Source organism: Canis lupus, chromosome 35, assembly GCF_048164855.1.
Source record: "Canis lupus baileyi chromosome 35, mCanLup2.hap1, whole genome shotgun sequence".
NCBI lineage: Eukaryota > Metazoa > Chordata > Mammalia > Carnivora > Canidae > Canis > Canis lupus.
Window position 1 is genome coordinate 14,652,139 of NC_132872.1, and position 26,979 is coordinate 14,679,117.

Consider the following 26,979-nt stretch of genomic DNA (forward strand, 5'->3'; position numbering starts at 1 on the left):
CACTAACTCTGCCCAAGTAATCATCCTTGAACATTTCTGCGCCTCTTTTCCGTACTTGTGAAAGCTTCCCTTGAGCATGTGCAGAGAAATGGAACTGGTGCATCCAAGAGTGGGTGCGTCTCCAACCCACCTCATTCTTGCCAAGTTGCTCTCCATCTGAGCAGGTCTACGTGCTCCATTCCCCACACCCTTGCTGGCACCTAGTGTTGTGAGATTTTTTTTAAAAATTATTGCCAACACAAGGGGTATAAAACCACTTTACATTGCTTCAATTTGCACTGTTACTAGGGGGGGTTGAGCATCTTTTCATGTGTGTTTATGAACTCCTTTGGGATGGTTCACCTTCGACTTGCCTCTTGGCTTCCTGTCTTTCTCCTGGGTTGTCTGCTTCTTGGCCGTATCTGTATCTTCTGTATCTGAAGTTTTGGTGTTATATTCTGGACATTAGTTGCTTTTACATTACCAATATCTATCTTCTCCTTGTCTTTGATTAGCCTTTTCATCATGTTTCAGAGACGGGAATGCCAGCCAATAGGACTTGAAGACAGGCAGCTGAATGTACTTACATTGTACTTTTGTAAAATTGGCATTTGAAGGTTACATGCCTTTGTCTTTTGCAGATGGGATCCAGCAGAAATCGGGAGGACCGCCCTGGGATCTGGCCATACTCTCTACTATGGACCCAGCTCTGGGGCTGCGGAGAGCCCACCTCCAGGCCTCTGAGAGCCCAGCCACGCAGACTTCTGCCTAGCATGAAGTCTTAGTCTTTGACATGTTTCTGGAAGGCTCAGTGGCATCCAATGGCCTCCTAGTGCCAAGGTGACTGGCCCAGCTGCACCCATTATGGCTCAGTGCCCTAATACCTCATCCGGTGGCAAGTAGCAGTGCCCCGAGGAGAGCTCTGCTCCTTTTGTCTTCCACTCAATTCCAAACAGAATCTCAAGGAGCCTACACTTCCATACACTCCCACTTGAATCACCTGCTGACAATTCAATCCCTTCGAGGCGGAGCAGGGGGGATCAGAGCACCTACGGTTTGTATGCCTCCAGTCTTGTCATTTCTGTTGCGATCTTCATGAGAACATGACACAAGAGGCATTACTCCCCCTTCCCTTTTTACTAATAAAGGAAACAGCATTCGGAAAGGTTATGAAACCTGCTCAAGGTCACTCTACTCATAAGGAATTCAGTGCTAGGTGTTACAGACACTAAAACCCACCTTCTTCACATTTTACCACACTGCCCAGTGGGGATGAAGCAAGAGGAAAGGTTCCAGAGTATCAAGGAGGAAAGAAGCAACAAGTGATAAGAAGTTTGGGAAAAATGACTGAGTCACCTTACAGTTTTTGAGCCCCAGAGAAAAGAATGCTGCCAACAGGCCAATGCAGGAAGTAAGAAAGTGGCTCTCACAGGGCTGCTCAGAGCAACAGGGAGGAGGAGGAGGAGCAGCCTATAGATGGGGTTTTATTTTTCCAAGCACTTCCTTACACACACACACACACACACACACACAAACAAACAAATGTGTTCTGGCAAGGATGCTGTCCTTCTAGCCTTCTCTGTTCCCTCTCTCCTCTCCTTCCTTTTTAATCTTTAGGGCCTAGTATTGTTTTGCGCATAGTAGGCTCTCGGAAAAAGTTGCTAAGCTAAAATTTTACATTAAGAGCTGGAATGGTGTCCCAGATCACTTCTAGTGTCCACTCTGGTTCTTTTTGGCGACATGGTGCCCTGCTGTCATTAGGACATGTTCACACACCTGGGAGCTGTTAACCACACTACTTTGGGCCTGCAGAAGTGAAATGGGGGGCCCCTCACCCCTTGCTCTGGAGTCCCACACTAACACGGTGCTCCCTGAGCTAGGCGCCCAGTGAGCTGAACCACAGTTGGGTAGTCACGAATTCGGGACCTGGGAGGTATCTTCCCCGTGTTACCAGAGGTGCCACTGTTAATTCCTGCATCTAGCGCACAGGCCAGGGTAACACAGCTAACAGGAGGGCTTAAGCAGAGCAAGGGCCCCAAAAGGAAGAGAACTCTGGGGGTGGAATAAGGGAGAGGCTCGAAAAACTGTTTAGAAAAGCAAGACAAGGGATGCCTGGGTGGCTCAGCGGTTGAACATCTGCCTTTAGCTCAGGGTGTGATCCCGGGGTACAGGATCGAGTCCCACATCGGGCTACCCGCAGGGAGCCTACTTCTCCCTCTGCCTATGTCTCTGCCTCTCTCTCTGTGTCTCTCATGAACAAATAAATGAAATCTTAAAAAAAAAAGAAAAAAGGGGGGGAAGCAAGACAATAAAGCAAAAGCGAGGACTTGGTGTTCCACTATCCACTCCCATTCACCTTCCATATCCGGAAACCTCTAGAAGTTGGCCTGAGCAAATGAAAGAATGGGGTTCTTGACCTGACAGTAAGACTAGTATCTCTTAAGCTCTCTCTTTTGTTCCTGAGCATATTTGGTTGAGACACCAGGGGGCAGCAGCTTTTTCACCTCTTGGTGCCTTAGCTCTTATCTGTAAACCAGGCCATTCTTTTTTTTTTTTTTTTTTAATGTATGTAGTTCTTTATATGCATCTTATATGCACCTGTGGGTATACAGGAAAAGTACAGGATTTCCATTTATCAGAGAAGGAATAGCTCAAACAGGCCTGTGAACTTGTCCCCAGGATCATGCCAGCCCCTGATCCTTTGCCACTACACAGCAATGAGCTAAAAATACCTACAGAATCTGTTCATGTTGGCTCTGTGCAAGCAATAGGCTCTTAGCTGAATGAGTAACATCTATTTCCCTTTGACATACAGAATTTGGTCTGTAACACGTGACACATTTGGATGCTGAATCATCGCACTTCTGCACAGCAAATGTAAAACCCCTGGCTGAAAAAAAAAAAAAAATTCAAGAAGAAAAAGGCAAGAGGCAACCTGCCCTTGAAGCAAGTGGAAGAAAAGGATGAAAAGAGCCTTGCAGATAAAATTTAAACAAGCAAAAGAAGGAGGAAGAGAAGCCCAGGTCATCATCCCAGAGCACAAGCTCTTGTGATCAAGGAGCAATCAAATAACATGCACTTGGGTACCCAGAAACTAACTCTGGGGTGACCGAGATGGAATCCCCTCCTGCCCAAGCTTTTGTAGGAATCAGATGGAAACTAAATGAAGGTGACTCACACCATTCCACCTATCTATCAACTGCAGAGAAGAGTGCAATGGATGGCAGGCTAGACTTGCTTAGATTGTCTTATTAAATACTTTTCTGGGTCTGGCTGTGAACCCAACCAATGCTCACGGTGAGGATGCATGTCCTTGTATTGCACAAAGGACCTTCTCCTACATTTCCTGCTCCACAGAACAAAGCCACCATCCACCCACTAGGTCACCCAACCAGGAGCCTTGAGTCATGTTCTCCCTGACTCCCACATCCCACCAGCCATAAAGTCCCATTGAGTAAAAAGACCTCGTAAATGTCTCTTGAATCCTCCATATCCCTCCTGCCACTTCCCTGGGTCGAGGCCCCCACATTGATCACCAGGACGACTTACTGCAGTACCTTCTAACTAAGCTCTCAGCCTCCAGGATTTCTCTACCACCACACAGCAGGACTAAAATGAAAAGCTGACCATGTCAACAAGCAGATGAAAATGCTTCAGTGCCTTACCAAAGAGTAGGAACACCTTCATGCCTCACTCCTGCGGGTCCCCACCACTCTGTAGGCCGAGGCAGCAGGACACTGCGGTGCAGACCCCCTAACGATCTCTGCTCTTTGATCAAGAACACTCCTGCCTCATCTTTCAAGACTCATCCTGAGTAGCACTTCCTGCAATAAGTCCTCCAAGTCCTCCAAGTCCTTTCCATCCCAACCCCAGGTAGTTTAGATGACCCTCCTTGGTGCTTGTCAAATATTCTGTGCATGTCTCCATGAGAAAACACTTCACACTGTTTTAGAACTATCCATTTAACTGTTGCCTCCACTTGGACTGGGGGCCCTGGCACTTGGCATATTTTCTGGCACATCACAGATCTTCAGGGACACTACAGGTTGAATCAAACGTGAGACCAGAGTAAGGAAACAGAACACGGTCCTCCTGAGTAAGGGACAGGTGTGGGTAGGGTAGGGGGCTACAGGGTCAGGCTCACAGGAATCCCCAAAATGCTGACATGTGAGGAAACCAGAGATAAGGGAACAAACCAGGCCACGCTGTCCTAGGTGTGGGTGGGGAAGGGGACTTTTTTACGACAGTTATCTGTGACCAACAAAGAATAACCAGGCCCCCCCAAAGAAGTAAGCTGTTATGGATGTTATCACCGGTCCTTACTCAAACCAAGACATCACAAGAATCATAAGGCCACAAGCTGGTCAGTTCTACATAAAAGACTGTCAGCGGGGGCCCACGGTGGCGACCCTGTCGGGACCCCTCTCACTCCTGACAGCTTTTTTCTGTATCCTTGCTTAATAAACTTCTGTCTCTTTACTCACTCTCCTTTGTCCTCAAGATTCATTCTTGGACTCCGTGAGACAAGAACCTAACTCTCCTGCTTCACTCCAGGGCCCCTTTCGGTGGAGGGTAGGGCTCTTCTCTCAGCCCTTTGCACTATAGAAAAACCACTTCTAAGCATCTTTTTCTGCCAAAATCCAGACAAAGAAGCCAAGCCTGCAGCTACTTACTTGACAGTGCCAGGCCCACTCTTCTGGAAGAACCCGCATTCTAATGTTAAGAACTCTGTCAACAATGCTGAAGATATAATTACCTTTTTGGTGAGCAAGTGAGGCAATTCCTCTTCAGTAACACACTCCTCTGGAATCTTTAGCATGACCAAGAAGGTTTTATTTGATGATAATTCAAGTATTTCGTTTGCATCTTCATCGATGTAAGTTACTAAAAGGAGGGGATTAAAAGGAAAGGAAACACATGCTTACACACATCGGCCAATGAGCACTGATCAAGGAGAAAGCCTGACAGAGTCAGCAAGTACAAGCAGAAACGCTTTGTCTCCTCGGTGACCCCAAATAAAGACAGGGGCTTGCCTCCGTTGTGATAAAAATTTTGTTTGTTTTAACGCATAAGAGGTCCCAGATTCCAGTGAATACAAACTGGGGGCAAAGCCAGTGGGAGGATGTGGGAAGAACATGAATTTCTTGGCTAAATTGAACCTGTCGCTTTAGTTCTGTACACGGGTGTCAAGGCAGGTGCTTGGAGAGGGTCTATACGGGCTGAACGATGGGGGAGGCAGGAGGGGACAGGGATTGGGAGCAAGGAACATCAGTGAATCACCTTAGTACTGGGCCGTTAGAGACCAGGATGAGGAGGGGACGATGTCATGGACCGGAACAGAGCGGGAACTAGACGTGAGCACGTGAACCATGTCTTGGAATCTCCCAGCAGACAAGGGATGGGGATGAAGCCACCCCTCTGTAGTCTGTCCCATGGGAGAGAAATGTTGACCCCCCCCCCTCTTCTGACACACTCTGTTTGTAGAAGGGAAACCAAAGTGCACTCAGAGCCCCAGGGCCCGAAAGCCTGGCATTCCTGGCACAGTGAGTTCTGTGCAGCTGCTGGGGCTCTAATCGTGGTGAGCTAATGGACTGTTAAGCAGTTAAAGCCAAAGGAAAAACACAGCAGGTCAGGAGCCAGGAGCTGGAGGCTGGCACTCGAGGTGCTCACTCTGCTCCCGGGCTCCCCAACCGCTGGCTGGGCTGCAGGATCCCAGCCTCTGGGGCCCTGAGAAAGGCGTGGGTGGCGCAACCAGAGCTCACGCTGCCTTAGACCTGACTCGCAGACCTCATGCTTCAGACATAACCTAAGCAGCCACTTTTGCTGGACTTTGAAAAAGCGGTGGGAAGGCAGGTGAAAAGAAGTAAGAATCCGGATTCTTATTCCCTGAGAAAGTTCAGGAAATGTGAGGCCCAAGGAGCAAGGGAATGTGCAGGCAAGAGTTCACAGGGCCTGAGTGACCAGTGCAGAGAGGCCTGCACAAGGCGGGGCCCTGGCTGGCCTCTGGGACCCTGGGTCTGGGGAGGGTTCCCTCCTTCCCCTCCCAGGAGGGCCTCACTGCGCCTCAGAACGCTGGTACGAACAACCCGAACAACCCGGCTTACGCTCAACACCCTTCCCTCAGGGCAGCCGGAATTTTAGTATGTTCCAGGCAGAGGCCACCTGCTGGATCCAACCCCAGCAAAACCCTCGCACGGAGCCCCAGACGGGCGCCCCGGTGGACAGCACTTCTCTTGTGTTGTTGCGTGTCCTCGCCTTCGTGCCTGGTTTCCTCTCCATTCTGCTACGATGAGTCTCGACTGATGTGATTTGACATGGGGTCTGGGAGCGAATGGCCAAGAAAGAATTCGTGATATGTTTTGGGGGCCAAAAAGGTGGTTTTATTAAAGCAGGGGGACGGGACCCACAGGCAGAAAGAGCTGCACTCAGGTCTTGAGGAGCCATTGATTATTACCTTTAAGTTGGGAGGGGTGGAGAAAAAGGAAGTTTCCAGAAGGATTTTCATTTGTTAAAGAAGACTTATGGAATCCTGGAGGCCTAGCTATTGTCAAGCTGGGTGGTTTGTTTTTCCCCTCCAGCAAGGCGTTAACCTGAAGACAGTTGGGAGTTCCCAGAGGAATGTCCCAGTCCCCACTCAAGTATTTGTCAATGGGCTTCAGGTTATGAAGAATTTCTTTATCTACATTTCCTTTTTTGCCTTTGCTCTCGTCTATAATCATCTCTATGACTATATGCTGAGCCTCATGAATTCTCTCAGCAAATCACTGGATCTAGGAGTGATTTTGAGGACCCCAAACATAAGGAATTATTCCCACACCCTTATTTGTTGCAAGTCATTACATTATTTGGTCTGACAATAAAGTTATGTCCTCATAGCTGAAAACTTGCCAAGTACAGGAAATTGCAGCAAAAAGAAAAAAATACTGAGAACCCTTGAATCAATGAGTTTCCCCCACATTTTATATTATATATATTAAGTGTTGGGGCACCTGGGTGGCTCAGATGGTTAAGCACCTGCCTTGGGCTCAGGTCATGATCTCAGGGCCCTGGGATCAAGCCCTGAGTCAGGCTCCCTGCTCAATGGAGCATCTGCTTCTCCCTCTGGCTCTGCCCCTCCCCCTGCACATGCTCTCTCACTCATTCTCTCACTCTCTCTCTCTCTCTCTGTCAAATAAATAATTTTTTAAAAGTCTTTTAAGTCTTAATGAAAAGGTAATTTGTATCCTACTTTTTGTTGTTGTTACTGTCATTGCTTTATTTGCCTTGATCCTCCTATTGTTGTTAACATAACAAAAGCCATCCCCCTCCCCCGCCGTGTTTGGAATTCCTTGCAAAGAGTACCCTGAAATGCCAGATGTGTTCAGGAGATGATGGAGGTTGTCAACCGTCTCCCAGGAAAGAAGTGGAGGAAAATCTGGTGATGGGTGGGAAGAAAGGGAACTAACTGGGAGAGATGAGGCAGAGAGGCCACTAGACATAGGATTGGGAGAGACTGATTTTGACCGAAGGGCAGTGGCACCCAGAAGGAAGGAGGAGGGAAGGGGAAAGCCTGCGATGGCAGAAACAGCTGGCTTTCCCCGGTAGCCAGACTTCGTTTGAACCTCAGTGTTGGCTAATAGTTCTTAGCCATGGAATCTGAGCCAGTCACTTAAGTCTCTGAGGCTGTTTTCTCAGCACAAATATCAACATGTCCATGGAGATGGGAAAGGTGGAGACCAACACATAAAAGTATCCGGCAGGATGCCCTGCAGGAAGTAGGCAGGTACTGATGAAAGTTGCTATCAAGACACTACCAAGGAATGATTGGATAAGACTGGGTGAGGTTTGGCCACTACCTAGATATAGGAGACAAGAAGGGATCAGAAACAGTTCAAGATATCAGGCCCAGACAACAAGAAAAATAGCTGCTGTACCAAGCCTTACGTACACTCAGCTATGCACTTGAGAATTGCTCAAATCAACCCCATCAGGTGCCTGGGTGGCTCAGTCAGTTAAGCATCTGCCTTTGGCTCAGGTCATGATCTCAGTGTCCTGGGAACGAGCCCTACATGGCTCTGCTTCTCCCTCTCCACCTGCCCCCCACCCAACACACACACACACTCTTTTAAATAAATTTTAAAAATCAACCCTCTGAGATACATTTTGATGTTTTCATTTTTAAATGAAGATGCTGAAGCTTCGAGAAAATGTATAATTTGTTCAGGTCAATTGAGCTAGTAAGCAGGAGAGTCAAGGTCCACTTACAGACTCAGATTCAGCGATTTTTTATATTTTACAAATGTGGAACCTGAGGCCAAGGTGGGTGGGGGGGGGAAGGGTGTCTGAAAGAATTTGCCCAAAGTTGCACAAATGGAAGGGTGCCAGAGCTAGAGCTTGACTATGAAACTATAAAGAGTGAGCTAACTGGGGAAGAAGGGGATACAAACAAATAGTTTCATGCAATGACTGAGGTGGTTATTGCCAGGTAGAGATTTTCAACAAAGAGTATGACTAAATCTCAAGAAAAGTGTGTGGATGCAGCTCTACGAGTCACATGCAAGGGGGGGGGGGGGGGCTGCTGCTTGGCAGTAAATGAGATCCTTAAGGCAAAGGATGCAGCGTGTGAAGACAAGCCTCATGCACCACATGTGGACGCCAAGGGCAGAAACAGCAGGAGACGTAAGGTCCAGAAGTTCTCTAGACCCACAAGAGTACAACACACTCAACAGAGCTGAAGGCTGCAAGTAGGGCAGGGATGCGGGAAAGGCCACTGGGCTTCACGCTCAAGCGATTACTGCTAACCTCGGGAAATACAACTTGGAACCAATGGGTTAGGAGTGAGCAGGAGGCAAGATCCAAATGCAGACCTCTGTTTCTAGAAGTTTGCCAGTGAAAAAAGTGCAAGAGAAAAAAATTCCTCAAAAGAAGGAGCAGGATTCCGATGGAAGAAAGTTTTGAAGGACAGACCATGCTAACCAACACATTGGAAGAGGCCCAAGTTGAGGAGAGCCTGAAGATGCTTAGTGAGACATGGAGATACCATATGAGGTTGGAGACAACAGGTGAAAACACAAGGAAACTTCAAGGAACAGGGCCTAGAGTTCTGCCAAGTTCCTACCCCAAGGACCTGGCTTGTTTGCTAATGCTGTCTACCAGGGGTTTTCCCATGAGTCACCCTACACCAGGGAGCACTGCCCTGTGCAACCTGTCTGCCTGCCAACACACTGTGACAGCATAAACCGTGGCTCTTACACCCAGCTCAAAGGCAAAACAATCCAACCCATGGCCCTTGTGAAGTCCCTGGCTCTATCTCAGTACCGTAGCGTTCCCACTCTAGGAAAAACCTGTATGGGAAGAGAGTTCAGAAGTCAGACAGAAAGCCATAATGCTGGGGAATATCACATAAGGGTCCTTGGAGTGTTAACTCTGATCACCTTTAAATTATATCTCCAAGTATCCACCTACCTGTCACAGTTTGGCTTTTATAATATTTAAAATACTTTGTCCACTCCAGTAGGGGTTTCATTACTAGGGGTGCTCCTCTCCCCTCCCTGGCTGGGGCAAATCGGTGAAAAAGGCAGAAGAACCCCAGAGGATGCTTAATTAACTGATCCTCCAAATTACCCAGAAAGATGACTTTGAGAGAGAGGCGAAGGCTTTTTTTTTTTTTTTTTTTCTCCTTTCCATTTACATCAGGGAATTTATACTTCTTTAGGGAGACAAGGAGAAGCCATCATTATCTTTTCCCTCATGAACTGAAGACAAAACCAAGCCTCCAGACTCAACAGGATTCCCTGGGCTTTGCTCCCCAAATTGGACGCTTTAAAAAGATTTCACTGTCTACCATAAGCCTCTCCTGCACAGTGTGGGTGCAGCCCCAGCTCAGTGCCTTGAGCTGAGCCATGGTCCTGAATTTGCCATCACTTCAATGGCACGTCAAGGGCAGAGCGGTGGGACACCCACCCCAGATACAGGCAATTAATGGTGTACGGCTTGTAGAAACTTAGCAATAATAAAACAGACCAGGGTTGACGGTGGTCCTCAGCAGTGTCAGCGACAAGATATACCTCTGCACCGAACACTTCACCCCGGGCACCCCACTGTCCCCTCCTCAACTCGTTCCCCCTTCTAACTGGGACCTGTTCATGGTCCACTTCTGTGTCCACTCCAGCTCCACGGTTATTAACACCTCAGCCTCTGAGCCGCAGCTACTACAGAGCCCTGTGACGGGAGAGTGAGGAGCTGGGGGAGAGGAAGGAGGAGGCAAAAGGGCAAAAGGGCAAGAGCTCCTGAGGAACCTCACTTCCTTTTTTTGTTAGGATTTTATTTATTGTGATGAGGTAACTGGGTGATGGGCACTGAGGAGGGCACTTGATGGGATGAGCACTGCGTGTTATACTACATGCTGGCAAATTTAATTTAAATTTTAAAAATGTAAAAAAAGGATTTTATTTATTTATTCATGAGATACACAGAGAGAGAGGCAGAGACACAGGCAGAGGGAGAAGCAGGCTCCAGGCAGGGAGCCCAGTGTGGGACTCGATCCCAGGACTCCAGGGTCATGCTCTGGGCTGAAGGTAGATGCTCAACCGCTGAGCCACCCAGGTGTCCCGAAACCTCACTTCTCAATGAAGCCAGCCATACGTGCAGTCCTTAACTCTCCCAACACTGAGCTTTTCCAGCCAGCAGTGTTTTCCACACAGAGCTCAGAAGCTCTGTAAATTTGATTCCTATCACTGAGGCTTGCCAAATAGGCAATGGCCAATCATTGCTTTTTTTTTTTAAGATTTTTTTTATTTTTATTTATTTATTCATGAGAGAGAGAGAGAGAGACAGGCAGAGGGAGAAGCAGGCTCCGTGCCAGGAGCCTGACCCGGGACTCGATCCCGGGACTCCAGGATCACGCCCTGGGCTAAAGGCGAGGCGCCAAACCGCTGAGCCACCCAGGGATCCCCAATCATTGCTTACTGTCATCCCAGAAGAACCTACGGAGCCACTCTGGGTGAGGCTGGGACTGTCAAGGAGGGGAGCCCTGTCCCCACCCCTTTTACCTATTGCATCCCCCCAACCCCACTCCTATACCACCTACCATGACTCCCCCCAAAGGCACAAACCCCCTGAGGGCTGAGGTGCCGCGTAAAGTAAAAGTATTTCTCCAATTTAAAAAATGTGCAAGTCTGCAAATCTCTTTACGGCATTAGCATTTGCAAATACAATCTTATAACCAAATGGAAAATGAAGTTTGCTACCACAAGTGTTACAGAGTTCTTCCCTGAATATTGTCCTATGAACTCTCACATCCCTTGAGAAACTATGGAAGGAAATGGACTCCCTTCCTCTGCAGATTGCTGTGGTGCGATGAAGAGGTCCGATGATTTCTGAGAATGGAGGACAGCTCTTGGGTCTTGTGCTCTAGAATCCTGAATATTAAACCGGATATTAATAGAATATTAATCCTGGACCGGGATGCCTGGGTGGCTCAGCAGTTAAGCATCTGCCTTCGGACCAGGGCGTGATCCTGGGGACCCTGGATCGAGTCCCACGTCGGGCTCCCTGCATGGAGCCTGCTTCTCCCTCTGCCTGTGTCTCTGCCTCTCTCTCTGTGTCTCTCATGAATAAATAAATAAAATCTTTAAAAAAATAAAATAAAAAAATAAACCAGCTGGATCTGTTGCATCGCCCTTGGTTATAGGCCCCAGATGCCAACAGACAAATTAGCCAATGTTCAGGATAGCACCACCTAATTGCGATGGGAAAAGGTTGCATGGCTCAACTTCAGTTTCAACACCCAGGAGTGGGAGTTGATGGGAAGAGGGAGTATGAAGGGTCACATCAAAACTCTTATCCTCAGCATTTCGGAGGAGGTGTAGCACCCCTTATCAACTTCTCCCTACCTCGAAACCAGCCTGTGGCCTCAAAGGATCACCATCATGTCACCTCAACTCTGCCCTAAGTAACTAAGCAAACACGGCACCTTCCTGAGAAACTCACACGCTGGAGGTTGGCCTATGTCATCAGATTTTCCTATTTCTGGGCAGCCCAGGTGGCTCAGCGGTTTAGTGGCACCTTCAGCCCAGGGCGTGATCCTGGAGACCCGGGACGAGTCCCACGTCAAGGTCCCTGCGTGGAGCCTGCTTCTCCCTCTGCCTGTGTCTCTGCCTCTCTCTCTCCCTCTCTTTTTCTGTGTCTCTATGAATAAATAAATAAAATCTTAAAAAAAAAAAAAAGATTTTCCTATTTCTTCATGGACTTTAATACCTTGAGAGGAGGGATCCCTGGGTGGCGCAGCGGTTTAGCGCCTGCCTTTGGCCCAGGGCGTGATCCTGGAGACCCGGGATCGAATCCCACATTGGGCTCCTGGTGCATGGAGCCTGCTTCTCCCTCTGCCTATGTCTCTGCCTCTCTCTCTCTCTGTGTGTGACTATCATAAATAAAAAAAAAAAAAAAAAAAAAAAAAATACCTTGAGAGGAGAGGAAGGGACTAAGAGAAGGGACAGGAGGTGAAGGGCAACTGTAGTTCCTGAAGAAATTTCCCAGAACCTCTTCTGGAGAGACTCAGGGGTTTCTCATCCAATATTGGGTTTATTAAAAAGAATCTGATTCAAGTTTGCTTTGTAAACACATACAACACAAATATAATGAAGGTATTTCCAAAATAAGTTAAAGTAATGACGTCACATAGATACATGGTTCCATAAAGTTTTTAAGATGCTTTCGAATGGGCTATTCATTATTTACCATTATAATAATGGACTAGGTATATCAGATGATATCAACGATTATTTTGTGAAACAACTGAGAAGAAGGAACTTTCAAATAAGCAGGTGTAGAGACACAATAAAATACAAATTAGTGTTTAAGCTAAAGCTTAAGTAATCTTCAAGATCCGGTGAGCAGATTATTTAAAGTAAAACACTGGTCTCCAGACTTCTTTCAGAGCTTATTAAACAAACAAAAAAATGAAATAAAACAAAGGACCATGGATAGCTACCACCCATACAACAATCCCAAATTCCCAAATTTTTCATATGAATTAAAACCAGTTTTAAATTCATATTATAAATCATGAAATAGCAATGAGCACATCTTCCATATGGATGTAAGTCATAAACAAACATTAAAGAAGTTCTTGAAATGCATCACCTCAGTCCTGTTTCAACCCTCTTACCTCCACTAAGACACAAGCTTACGATGATCACTACAATGAGACCTACGAAAACAGAGGCGATGACCATCCACAGTTTGCACTTCCCAATCAGTTTCTTATTACAGGAGCTCCAAGGGTTCTCCTTGTTGGCCTGGAAAGCAGAGGGACACTGTGAGGCGGTGACTGGTTTCCAGAAGCACTTCTGAAGGTTTGCAAAGCGCCAGTGATACCGAAATGAAGGCAGCAGGATCTTGCCATCCAGGGCCCACACTCCACAGTGAGGTTTACAAAGAAGCAGAATGGAACCTCACACAAGAGTGAGGGAGGGGCGCTGGGTGGCTCAGTCGGTGGCTCAGGTCATGACCCCAGGATCCTGGGATGGAGCCCAGAGTCTGGCTCCCTGCTTAGCCTCCCTGCTTAGAAGAGTCTGCTTCTCCCTCTCCCTCCCCCCCTCCCCTCTCTACCCCCACTGCTTGCATGCACATGTGCCCTCCCTCTCTCTCAAATAAATAAATACGTATTTTTTTTTAAATATGAGGTAGAAAATACCCTGGGAGCTCTGAGGTGGGAGGGAAAGGCAGGATTTTGAAGGATGGATGGAGAAAGGCATTCCAAAGCCAGGAGGGAGCATCCTCAATGCTGATTTAAAACGGAGTTGGCCAAGAGGCCCCTCTGATGGGACTGTGGGCTCCAGAGGTGAGTAATGATTGTTAAGATTAGGGACTGTGAAAGGCTGGAGGATACTCAAGAGGGTTTTCGATGCTGCCAGAGCCGTCTGGACCGACCCCGGTGTGTGCTGGGGACCTGTGGAAGGTTTTGGAGCACAAGAGCTGAGCTGAAGACTGAAGAGCAAAAGGATGTATGGTTTAGAGTGGGCGCACCAAGAAAAGGCGAGTGGCCAGGGCGGATCCCACTGCGGGTCACTACAAAGCTGGCACCTTTTGTCCACCGCCCCCTGTGTCACCGTGCAGAGCTCCGGGTTATGAGCGTGCCTGGCTGCCACAGGGGTGCAACCACTCGGGGCCACCTCGTGCCCCTGCTTCCCCCTGAGCCAATAAGGAATTCCCACACAGACACCTTGGGCCACGATAAAATAAGAAAGCTAGCTCACAGGGCTGTTGTACAAACTACATCGCGTACGTGAGGCACCTGCTAAACAAAGATTAGGAACCCAACACGTGGGAGGCATCATTACTCAGTGTTCTCCAGGCCCACAGAGCAGCACTTCTGCGGCCTTGCCCCGAACTGGCACCTGGTTCACTTTCTCTCCCATCCTGATTGCGGCGTGATGGCCACGAGGAAAGGAAATCGTTCACTTTAGGACTACAGTTCAACCTTGCTCAGAGAGAGGTTCCCAACCTGGCTGCACATCAGACTCCAGCGGAGGAGGAACTTAAATGCACACAGCTAGGCCCTACCTGGACACAGGGGACCAGATTGTAGAGGAGGTGGGGGTAGGCCCCAGTCTTTAATGTTTTTTTTTTTTTTCTTTATTCATTTGAGGGAGGGAGAGAGGCAGGGGCAGGGGGAGAGGGAGAAGCAGACTTGATGCAGGACTCGATCCCAGGACCCTGAGATCATGACCTGGACGGAAGGCAGATACCTAACCGACCGAGCCGCCCAAGTGCACACCACCCCCCTGTCCAGTCTGTATTTTGAGCCTCCCAGAGTGAATCAGGTGCTTTATCAGGGTTGAGACTTCCGTTCTGAAGCCCCATCACTCTCCAGGAGCCAGGTCAGACCTCTCCATTTGCGGAGGCCTCCCTGCCACGTCACCCATGGAGAGATCCCCCGGGACGTGAGCTGTCCACACTGCTCATTTGTCCCTGCTTTGTCTGGTTTCATGTTCAAATATAAACAGATACCAGCCTATCTTCCAAGGTAAACTGAAACCAGATAGAAGGAGGGTGGTTCTTAAACTTCCTCGTTCTTATAAACCCACATCTGTGGCTCATTCAGGTATTGAGCACTGAATTCGTGTGTGTTGCTGAGTCATAGAGGGTTCTAGAATTTTTAAGAAGGCACTTTGAGGAATTGCAGAGTAGAGGTCACACTTCGGAGCCTCTTCGGTTCCGGTGTGACGGGAGTAATAAAGGGAACACGTGGACAGAAGAGACTGCTCTTGAGGTAAGTGTGTTTCTGGAGTCCAAGGACAGGGCCACCTCTCACCCCCGCCCCCAGGCTGAAAACTGCACCAGAGCCACCAGAGCCAAGGGCTCAATAAGGCACATGGGGGAAAACGTCCCAGTACAAGGAATCTTCTACTTCCCAGGGAACAGAAACATATCTTCCTACTTACAGAGCTCGTGAGAACAAAATGACCTGCTGCCCTACTCAGTCCTTCTACAAGGGGCAGCCAGGACACTAAGATTAGTGCAAAACGAAAGGGGCTGGAGTCTCAGATGAGCCGCAAAATGAGAGTCGGTGAACCTCTTTGGCCTCTTGTGCCTTCAAGTATGTTTCCCCTTAGAAATAATAAGCTAGGACCCTGGTGGTATGAGGGGACCATTACTGTGACTCCCTAGGGATGGTCACCTGCCAGGGACACAGCCCTCGCCTGTAGGAAATGCCTCTTCCCATCTGACAGCTTCACCATCTGCCATCAGCCCTAGGGGCGAGCCACTGTCCTTTGCAAAATTAATCTTCACAGACTTTAAGTCATGGGGAAGGATCCCACCAGCTTACTCTCACCCTAGGAATAAATTACTTTCAACTCTGCACATGAGTGTCGACCAAGAAATTTGTACTTTTAAGAAGTTCCCCCAGGAACTGTGTCCTGGGAGCGAAGAGCCCCTGATACACTAGGTGTGTGGCACCTGTGCTGAGACTCCCCTAAAAACCAGATCACAACGACACAACACTGCCTCCTTCATTAGCATCTTCTTTCTCTCATGCCCAAGTTCTAGGTCACGAGGAGACGCCACGGGCAGGTTTTTCTGCAGGGTACTTTCCAGAGATTTTTGCGAACTACATCTTATATTCTAGGATTGCATTATATGGCTGGAGAATTTTTGTGGCTTTCCTCCAAACAGTCCCCCAAACAGTCACATTCCTCTTCAGATAAGGATCCAAATACATGACATAGGGCCCTGTGACAATGGCAGGGTTACTTCTCTCTTGGATACAAAGGCTTTTCTTCTTTTTTGTCTCTATTAGGAGCAGATGTTATATACATCCAGAAAAATTTTCTTAGCATGTAAGAAAAGCTCTACTTTATAATCTCATTGTGGGATTTAATCCACTTGTCCACACACTGAAAATCCAGCTCATTCTTGTCCTAAATTCTAAACAATACCTAGCAATGGGGCTAATTTCCCCTCACGTTCCAAGCCCAGAATAAGCAAGGGAAAGAAATTCTTTCCACTGCCTTCGTAGACTCTCCCAGATAATCCCTTCCAACCAGGAAGTCACCCATGAGGTGGGATATCTTCTTCCCAAAGGTCCCAAGCTGGGCGTGGAGCCTTCTTGAGATTCTCTTTCTCCCCCAGCCCGTCCCCCTGCTTGTGCGTGTGCATGGTCTCTCTCCCTCTCTCCCTCTCTCTCTTTCAATACACAGATAGATAAATAAATCTTAAAAAAAATACACTTCAATTTATTCTATGGAACCAAAGAGAACGATTAACACATGAAATGAGGATTCCCCCCTTTTTAAATGTTTCCTGTTCAAATATTTGAATGCCCCCCAAGTGCTCATGCAACCCTTCACCTTCACGCCATTCTAGTTTTTCCTAATTGGTGACCTACAAAGCTAATTCACAAGGAAGTCTAGGCTCTCAGTGTACAGCTGGCTGATGAGGAAGTAATTAGAACATGAAAGAGCAATCTCTCCTGGGTAGGCACTAAACAATTATAAAATACTGATGCCCTACATACATGTGACATGTTCTCCTACTCAATCTGTTTCCAGCGAAGCATGCCCAGGCCTCCCAGGGAAGCCCGGCTACCCACTTTACCTTAACCATTTGACTGCGGGGAACATACAGACCTCGGCACCTTGCCACAGAGCAATTTCACCTTTTAGTGGTGAAATTGTCACCAAAACCCCTATCGCTGGATTCAGTCCCAGGAGTCGTTGGTGTGGCATGGATCTACCTTCCAGGAAGCAAGTGTTCCCAAATCCATTCCTGGACCCTGCCTTGGAGGACCAACACAGCCAGCCCACAGCTGTGGCCCCTGCACAGAGAACAGAGCATCTTCCTCAACCTTCATTCTTCATATATATATATATATATATATGTTCAATTTGCCAACATATAGAATAACACCCAGTGCTCATCCCATCAAGTGCCCCCCTCAGTGCCCATCACCCAGTCACCCCCACCCCCGCCCACCACCTTCATTCTTCCACGGTGTTCCTCTATCATTCAAACATAAAGTCCCAAGTCAGTCTCCAGGGCACCTACAGGTGCTTAGGAAAGCAGACGCTCCAGTCTTTCCAGGAATCAATGTGGAAGCAAAAGCAATGCTCTCCCTTTTTGATGTCCTTGCTTATCCCTGGAATCAACAGGATGATGAGTCAAAGGGGAAGGGGTGGAGAAGTGGGACCTAGGAAGATCAGCTTGGAGCCATCCATCTGGGGAGCTCGGAGCACCCCGAAAACCTCAAGCCAGCGGCAGGGATTCATCAGAAGGTAGAGGGCTATGAGTTCAAAGTCTCTGCTGTTTTTTTTTTTAAATATATATTTATTTATTATTTATGATAGAGAGAGAGAGAGAGAGAGAGGCAGAGACACAGGCAGAGGGAGAAGCAGGCTCCATGCCAAGAGCCTGACTCGGGACTCAATCCCCAGCCTCCAGGATCGCGCCCCGGGCCAAAGGCAGACGCTAAACCGCTGCGCCACCCGGGGATCCCCAAAGTCTCTGCTGTTTTATACGCATTTGCTGAGAACAACACTGTTCCCAAGAGAGCCCAGCCTGAACACCACCGGCTCCCCTGGAGACCCAGAGCCGGGAGAGCGACTGAGGCACAGTCTGGGGACAAACACCTGTGAACTCACTTCCCATCAGCTGAGCGGGGCAAGTTCACACTCGCCTCTTGCCTGAGTCTTGGGCAGAAGGGGGGGGGGGGGGGAGGCTGTGTGCGTCCAGGGGATGTGAGCCGCGGGGTGGGGCTGGGGCGGCGGGGAAGCCCAGGCCAGGGGAGGAAGACCCCGCCTGTCACTCCGGTTCCCCCCGCTGCAGCAAGAAAGGCGGGATCCCAGGTCCCAGAGCTCTGGAAACCGCCTCTGTCCCTGTTGGTTCCCTCTGAAGCCGGGAGAAGCGTCCGGGGCGCGCCCTTACCTGGGCCGGGCGGGGCTCCTCGCCCGAGAGAGGGACCCCCTGCACCGTGCCGTTGAGGGGCTTCTGCTCGTCCGCCGGCCCCCCGAGCGCCAGGAGCTCCAGGGCTTCCCCCCGCGACGGGGGTCTGGGCCCTTCCATGGACGGCGGAGGAGGCCGAGCAGCCCGCGGCAGCAGCGCGCACGCACGCAGGGGCAGAGTCCACACGGGCTCCCGCCGCCTCGCACCCCGCCCCCCTCCCTCCTCCCCTCCCCTCCCCTCCCCCCTCCCCCTGCAGCGGGCGCGGCGGGCCGACCTCGGGCGGCGGGCGGGGCGACCTCGGGCGGCGGGCGGGGCGGCGCGGCCTCGGGGGCGGGGAGAGCCGCCGCGCCCAGGAGGCGGTTTTTCTGGTTTGTCCGGGGCGCTGCCGCCCGGCCTCTCCCTGCCCGCGCCGATCCAGAGCCGGGGCTGAGCCGGGGCCCCGCTCGGTGGCGGCTGTGGCCCGGACCCACCCCGCGGCGCCGCGCCCCCGGCGACCCTCGGCCACGTCCCGAGCGGCCGCTGCCCCCCCCACCCCCCGCCGCCGGCCCGCTCTGCGGCCCCGAGCAACTACGTCGTTCGTTGCATCCACAGGTAACGACCAAGCACCCGCGGCGTGCGGGCCATCGTGCGAGGCGCTGAGCTGCTGGAGATGACGACCACACGGGACGCAGCACCCCCCCCAGGTCACCCCCGGGGAGCCGAGCATCGTGCAAGGTGCTGAGCCGCTGGAGATGAAGACCACGCAGGAGCACAGCACCCCCACCCCACCCCCAGGTCACCCCCGGGGAGCCGAGCATCGTGCGAAGCGCTGAGCTGCTGGAGATGACGACCACACGGGACACAGCCCCCCCCCCCCCCCAGGTCACCCCCGGGGAGCAGAGCATCGTGCAAGGTGCTGAGCCGCTGGTGATGACGACCACGCAGGAGCACAGCACCCCCCCACCCCCAGGTCACCCCCCGCCATCGTGCGAAGCCCTGAGCTGCTGGAGATGAAGACCACACGGGACACAGCCCCCCCCCCCCTCAGGTCACCCCCGAGGAGCCGAGCATCGTGCGATGCGCTGAGCCTCTGGAGATGAAGACCACATGGGACACAGCACCCCCCCCCCAGGTCACCCCCGGCGTGCGGGCCATCGTGCAAGGTGCTGAGCTGCTGGAGATGAAGACCACATGGGACACAGCCCCGCCCCAGGTCACACACACACACACACACACACACACACACACCGCCATCGTGCGAGGCGCTGAGCTGCTAGAGATGAAGACACAGCCCCCCCCTCCCCGCCCCCCGGCAGGTCACCCCCGGGGAGCCAAGCATCGTGCAAGGCGCTCAGCTGCTGGAGATGAAGACCACATGGGACACAGCACACCCTCCGCACCCCGACAGGTCACCCCCGGCGTGCAGAGCATCGTGCAAGGTGCTGAGCCGCTGGAGATGAAGACCACATGGGAGCACAGCCCCGCCCCCCCCAGGTCCAGGGGTGCAGGAGAGGGCAGGCCCGGGACCAGGCCGCCCAGCTTGATCCCCTGTCCCAGGATCCTAGGTGACACCTGGAGCTTCTCTCTCCTACCGGTTTTCTCATCTGGAAACTTGGCCTCGGAGAAGTGCCTACATAATGGGACTGTTGCCAGGATTAAAAGAGTTGGGGGGCAGTCAAGCTCTCAGCAGTGACTGGCACGTAGGAAACATTCACAGACGCTTATGATTATGGGCCTGTAAGGAGTCACAGACACCCCCTCATCCCCAACAACACACTCCCACACCATCCATAGTCCACAACTTCTGGTTTGCTAAGCACAAATGTGGTGGATCCTCTTAAAGCTGTGTTCAGAGCTGGCTTGCCCCCCACCCCCCAACAGCTATTGAGACCAGTCTGAGGTGCGCACAGGATGCATTTAAATAAGCTTCACTTCAGAAGATGCTGACTCGTGTCCCAAAGTCTGACATCCTCAATGCCTACTGGTCAGAGCCTTCCTAAGTATTGGGTCTCTAGTTGTCTCTTGCCTGGCACCAGATTACCTGGACCCCAGCTGCCTGCCCTCGGGGCGCCTGGGTGGCTCAGTCTGTTGAGCCTCCGACTCTTGGCTTTGGCTCAGGTCATAATCTGGGGGTCCTGGAATCCAGCCAGCCTCAAGCTCCATGCTCAGCATGGAGTCTGCTGGAGAGTCTCTCCCTCTGCCTCCCCTCTCCCCCTCAATCCCTTCTCTGGCTAAATAAATAAATAAATAAATAATCTGGAAAAAAAAAAAAAAAGAAACTGGAACCTTTAAAGAGGGTCCTGCTGCTAGGATCTGTAGTGACAAACCAGTTGCAGCTGCTGCCGGGGCTGCAGCCTAGCAAGAAGGAAACAGACAGGAATAAACACTGACCCCCCCCCCCCCCACCTGCCACTGTCCTCTCCTTCACTCCCATTGGTAACAGAAGAAAATGAAAACGGGGTATGAAGAGAAAGAGAATCTGCACCGTACGTTTCCCTACAACAACTGACATCCTGTCTTCCTTCTCAGACATTCAGCGGTCAGGACACTTCTCTTGTCTCATCAGATTCCTCTTCCAGGCTGGCCCTCACCCGTCCCACTCTAGGGCCACCCCCACTTCTTTGGGCTTTTTTAATTGAAGATTTTATTTATTTATTCATGAGAGACACAGAGAGAGAGGCAGAGACACAGGCAGAGGGAGAAGCAGGCTCCTCGAAGGGAGCCCGACAAGGAACTCGATCCCAGGGCCCGGGGATCATGACATGAGCCAAAGGCAGACGCTCAACCATGGAGCCACCCAGGTGCCCCCGCCCCCACTTAAATGTATGTGATGTTCCCTCTGCTTACAATTTTTTCCTACCCACTTTCTGCGTGGACAATTCCCATTCATCTTTAAATTCTAGCTGAGACATACTTTTTCCACTAACCCTTCCCTGACTTGCCTCCTCCACCAGAAGTGATCTACACTCTTCTCTGCGACCAGTACACATTGTACTTATGCCAAATGCATCAGATTTAGTCCAATTTAATTCAACAAGTAGTACTGAGTGCCTGCCATGTGTCAAACATTCTTCTGGGTGCTTGATATAGGTCTGAAGAGATAGATAAATAAAATAAAATCACTGCCAACGTGAGGCTTATATTTAGTGAGGGGAAACAAACTTAAGCAGTCTTCTTTCTAGAATGTTTGAAATGCCTTATGCATTGGGAAAAAAAAATAAAGCAGAGTAAGGGAGGCTGGAATGTCTAGTAGTGAAGGTTAGGGTTAAGAGGAGATACAATTATAAGCAGGGCAATCACCTCAGGCCCCATCAAGAAGGTGGAATAAATAGGACATGGGGATGCAATGTTCAGCATGGCGACTACAGTTTAAAATGTGTGTTACAGGTAAATTGAACACCAATAAAAAATTTTAAAAAGATAAAAATAAAATATGAGTTACATATTTGAAAGGTGCTAAGAGAGTAGATCTTAAAAAGTTCTCATCAGGAGAAAAAAAAAAAACCTGTGGGTGGGGATGGACATTAACTAGACTTATTTGGTGATCATTTACACAAATATCGAATCATTATGTTGTACACATGAAACTAATACCACGTTACATGCCAATTATTCCTCATCCATGTGAAATTCGAACCAAGAGTTAAAGGTGATAAGGACTGTAGCTGTGCTGTGCGGAAAGAAGAGGGAAGTTCAGGATAAGGACTGTAAACTGGAGCCTGTTCGATTTGTCTGTCTGAGAATCAGTCAAGCAGCCAGAGTGGCTAACGTGAAGTGTGAGCAGTAATTTTTTACTACTGTTTAAGCTCCTTGAATATCTATAAATTCCCGGTGCTTAGCCCTATGTCACCCTATATAAATGTTGGTGAGTTAGAATGATAGGATGGTATTCCCAGCAACGATGGTTTGCTAGGCCCAGGCCTGAAACCCCAACTAGAGTCACAAAGACCCCTCAAACCCTGACCCCCATCCTTACCCAGGGCCCAAATAACCTTTCTCACAGGTTCTCTGGTTTGACTGCAGGAGCATAGTCTCAGTGGGACATTCCTTCCCTGTGTCAGATGAATTGTAGCTCTTTCCCCAACCTGGTTTCCCCAGGAATCAATGCTTAAACTCTCCTTCATCCTCCAGAGGATCAAAAAAGCTACTGTTTACCATCACAAACACTCTGCACCAGATCTCCTAATGCTTTCTGAGTAGTGCCAAGCAGGGTTTATGTAATCCCTAATCTAGATTAGGATGCATTTCTAGAATTCCATAAACATAACCCTTGCAGACAGTTGGTGTCTTTATGCTAATATAGGTTTTAAAGACAAATAGATTTAGGACTCTCACTACTATGTGCTCCTGGGCACAAATTTAATATCTATGAGCTTCTTTTTTTTTTTTTAGAGCAGGCCCACGAGCAGGGGGGTGGACATAAAAAGATGGAGAGAGAGAATCTTAATTCTCAATGTGGGGCTTGATCTCCCCACCTGAGCTAAAACCAAGTTGGATGCTTAGCTGACTGAGCCACCCACGTGCCCCAAGCTTCTTCATCACTATAAAATCATTTCTACCTAGTAATGACAATTAAATGAAGTAATTAGAGTAAAGCATTTATTTCTGTGCCGGACAAATATCAGGGTCTCAGTAAATATTCCCTTACTTTCTGTGACTGTAACTAATACCCACCCACCTCCAACCCTTAGCAGCCAGCAATAGTCTTTGATTCAATAGATTTTTTTTTTTTTATATTGATTTGTGCTCCGATCCTGTCACATTTTCTTGGTCACTGACACTTGCTGACACCTCCCTATATTACCTGAACTACTTAAATGCTTACTTGCAACTTGTTCCTGATTTCTGATAACTGCAAATTTCTTAATCTCCAGAGAGCTGATCTTGAATGTAGATAAGTGTCCCAATCTCTTCTTGAGGACTTTTTCATCCTACCAGTCAGCCTGACTGTAAATGAAGGATTCAGAATGAGTTAGAAAGAAATGTTTCTCCTTTGAGGTTAAACCCAAATTTAGATGAAACACTTCTTGAAAGATTTTTGGGTGAGAAACCAAATTCTACGTAGATTTGTTTTTGTTCCCCCCCCCCCCAAAAAAAGATTTGTTTTTGCCATTTCTTCATAGAGGTAGCTTTTTAAAAGATATTGTTCTTTCATAAAGTCATTCAAACATGTGTTTTAAAGTATTACTGTTCTTGCACAAATAATTTTTTAATATAGTCTCAAATTATTATTTTAAGGAGTAAAATGTAAGTAACGTTAAAAAATTAAAACCTGGGATCCCTGGGTGGCGCAGCGGTTTGGCGCCTGCCTTTGGCCCAGGGCACGGTCCTGGATATCCGGGATTGAATCCCACGTCAGGCTCCTGGTGCATGGAGCCTGCTTCTCCCTCTGCCTGTGTCTCTGCCTCTCTCTCTCACTGTGTGCCTATCATAAATAAATAAAAAGTTAAAAAAAATTTAAAAAAAAATTAAAACCTACTTGTTGCCAAGACTCACCGACCAGTATAGATTTTCAATTTTGCTTTACTTGTCATAGTACTTGCTCTTCTTTCTCCATCTCTCCTTTGAGAGCAAATAATTTCCCAAATGATTATTGTATAAACCAAAAAATAAAGTAACATCATCTAAGTGACATCACCAAAGTACCAAAGCATCTGATTACCTTCAAACAGGTCTGTGCCTCTTGAAAACACAGCCAGTGTGTATCCATATGTTTGTCAGGTGACAAGCACTACTACTGTACACATAGGCAGTTGGGTCAGCCTCTCAGACTAATCAAACAGGAAACAATTGAGAAATGGTTGGTTTGTGATGTTACATTTTGCAGATTTGAAGACACTGTGAAGGAGAGCAAGAGTCCCCAGGAGTCTGGCACATAGAAATGTTCCTGTCTTGGTTTATGGAGGCCATTCCATTCTGCCAACTAAACAGTCTTTGGATTTGCCTCTATTCACACTTTTGTAAGAATAAAGTATATAGTTCCACGTCTCCCTGGCATCTTGGCATAAAATAGCCAAGCAAGTCAGGTTGGTGTTTCTGAAGCTTTTCCCCACCCCTGCACACCTGAGGAACACGGTACACTCACATTTGTGTAAGCAAGTGCATACAATGGTAGCCCGTACATGTGGTTTGAAAAAAATTCCCTGTGATGAATCTAATAGATCATTCCAGGCCTCCTTCATCTCCTAACTGCGCTCAAAAACGTATGCAAGATGTTGGTGATATTTTCAAATAGTAAATCTCCTTAGAACCGACCATGAATAAAAAGTACAATTCACCTTGCGCCTAGGTCATGGCAATCCCGGGCAAAATAAACCCAGGTTTTAAGAACCATCCGCCTAATTTGTTCTTCTCCACAGTGGATCTAGTAGCTAAGTCCCATTGTGACTTAGGTGGTGCACCTGACACCCTGAATTGTACTATGCTACAGCGGGTTTACTGAATCCTTAGGGACCTGTTCAGAAAGGTATCATTAAAATGTTGTGTCTTTTATCTGAGAGAACCAGTGAACTGGTTCTCTGTGAACTGGAAATCATTCACTAGTTCAGGGATATTAAATCCACATTTCAGTTTTTCTATCGGATCCTGGGAATGACCCCTTTTGCTCTCTCTCTCTCTCCTTACATTAAGGATGTAATTAAGGATGTAATGTAATCCTTACATTAAGGCCTCTTCTGAGGCCCCATGAAAATTATTTTCATTATTGTGGACCCTACTTAAAAGGAGCATTGTTGGGAGGCCTAGGTGGCTCAGTGGTTGAGCATCTGCCTTCAGCTCAGGCTGTGATCCTCTGTCTGGGGATCCAGTCCCGCATCAGGCTCTCTGCTTCTCCCTCTGCCTATGTCTCTGCCTCTCTCTCTAGGTCTCTCATAAATAAATAAATAAATAAATAAATAAATAAATAAATAAATAAATAAATAAAATCTTTAAAAATAAATAAATAAAAAATAAAAATAGTATTGTTATTACTCCTTTGACTTTGTCCCAGGGAAAACAAATAATATCATTTTTCTTCCTGCTGTTTTTACCTCATCAGAGAGAGGTATTGTGAAGTCTGGCCTCTGTTAATGGAAAGCTTATTCTGAGATCAAGTTAAAACCCTCTAAATCAAGATCAAATAAATCAATAACTGTGATGTATTGAGCATGTACTACAGGTTTACAACTATGTTGGGTATTATAATGCCCTGATAACAGAAGTAAGTCTTGGCCATTGGAGCTTTATTTAAAAAAAAAAAATCAGAAGCCAAATGATAATATTTCTGAAGATTTTGACTTTCAAAACAATCATGTAAAAATTCCTTTATCATTTGACTGCTGACCAGCATTATCACAATTCCTTAAATCCCATGTAAGTGCTTTCAACCAAACTGCCATGATGTTTCATTCCATGATTTTAGTGAAGATTGCCATCAATTTTGTTGGTTAGTTGATTGGTTTTTCTGTACACGATATTACCCTGTGCCGTGGCTGAAGAAAGCCTGTTATGATGTGGTTAGACAAAATTGGAATGGAAACCAACAGTTCAGGAACTCCCTTTGTCAATAACTGAGCTTGGGTTTATTTACATTTATAAAGGAGGCATTTTTGTGCATTTATTTTATTAGAACACTGAAATTAGGAATTTTTAATGGAACTTTTTATATCAATAAATCAGTTTTTCCTTAATCTTCATAAATATCCATATCTTGAATAGAAACATAAGTTAAAGAATGGATTTCTGAGCAGCTCACCTATTTCTTATTTTAGAGTCTTGATTCATGACTTTACTTTAGGTTTCCTCCATTTCTGAATCAATGACCTTTTGATGCTTAAAGATGAATACAGCTCTACCCTTGAGGCAATTTTTCATGGAATAAAATACATGTAAATCTCTTTGTCGTTCGATAAATACTAAATGTATGCAAGCTGAAATTTACAGATAAAAAAATTGGGTCTCATTTTAAGGATAATTACTGAATTCTTTTTTAAAGAATCTGTCACAGAAATCATAGTCAAAACTCCAACTTGTACTTTTACAAAAGAGAAGGGACATATTTATGAATCCAGGGAACAAAGTTTGACACTCTTGTGTAAACACCAGGAAAGTTTGGTCTTCCACATCCATGTCCCCAGCTAACGATGCCAGTCAAAATCCATTGTCCATCACTGGTTCTTCGACAAGATAAAGGTCCACCCGAATCTCCCTACATAGGAAGAGAATGCAAGTATGAAGTGTCTTTCTCCCGTGAGCACCAATTTTGTCATTAATGAGTATAATGGACTGTATCAAAACTCCCATTCTGGAAAGTTTTCGCTTGGCTAATTACAATGCAGTTTGGAGAAGAGTCAGGAAATAATGTGAGCTTCTAATGTCATTTTAGAACTATTCTTCCTAAAATCAAAAAGCTGCATTTATCACAAGAAATGTAATCCTCTGGCTGAGAATATCTTTAGAATATTCCTGTAGAGGAAACAGCTCTCACAAACCCCAAACAAAGAACGAACCTCAATAGTAGCGGAGGTGGCCATAGTAGTAGTAGTAATAGTAATAATGGATAACATTTATTCAGCATGAGATGTCTGCCAAACACTGTTTTGGGTCTTTTAGCCCTGACAA

General features: G+C 47.8%; 2 protein-coding genes and 1 long non-coding RNA gene across 3 annotated transcripts in view; 1 reads left to right on the plus strand and 2 right to left on the minus strand.

Moving 5' to 3' along the window:
* Window positions 1–18,671, minus strand: part of C35H3orf52 (chromosome 35 C3orf52 homolog) — a 29,446-nt gene extending 10,775 nt beyond the window's left edge. Inside the window, exons 1-3 of the mRNA XM_072811548.1 lie at window positions 18,385–18,671; window positions 13,127–13,256; window positions 4,736–4,863 (exon numbers count right to left, since the gene is read on the minus strand). Coding sequence (XP_072667649.1) covers window positions 4,736–4,863; window positions 13,127–13,256; window positions 18,385–18,522 — 396 coding nt within the window. The 5' untranslated portion in view covers window positions 18,523–18,671. The remainder of the gene's footprint in view (window positions 1–4,735; window positions 4,864–13,126; window positions 13,257–18,384) is intronic.
* On the plus strand, window positions 944–4,464 carry LOC140624646 (uncharacterized). The gene is made up of 2 exons (XR_012024100.1): window positions 944–1,033; window positions 2,795–4,464. It is a non-coding gene; the product is annotated as an uncharacterized lncRNA (long non-coding RNA).
* A 7,016-nt stretch (window positions 18,672–25,687) lies between the features above and the next one.
* TMPRSS7 (transmembrane serine protease 7) overlaps window positions 25,688–26,979 on the minus strand; it is a 35,491-nt gene continuing 34,199 nt past the window's right edge. The window contains exon 17 of the mRNA XM_072811722.1: window positions 25,688–26,566. Coding sequence (XP_072667823.1) covers window positions 26,396–26,566 — 171 coding nt within the window. The 3' untranslated portion in view covers window positions 25,688–26,395. The remainder of the gene's footprint in view (window positions 26,567–26,979) is intronic.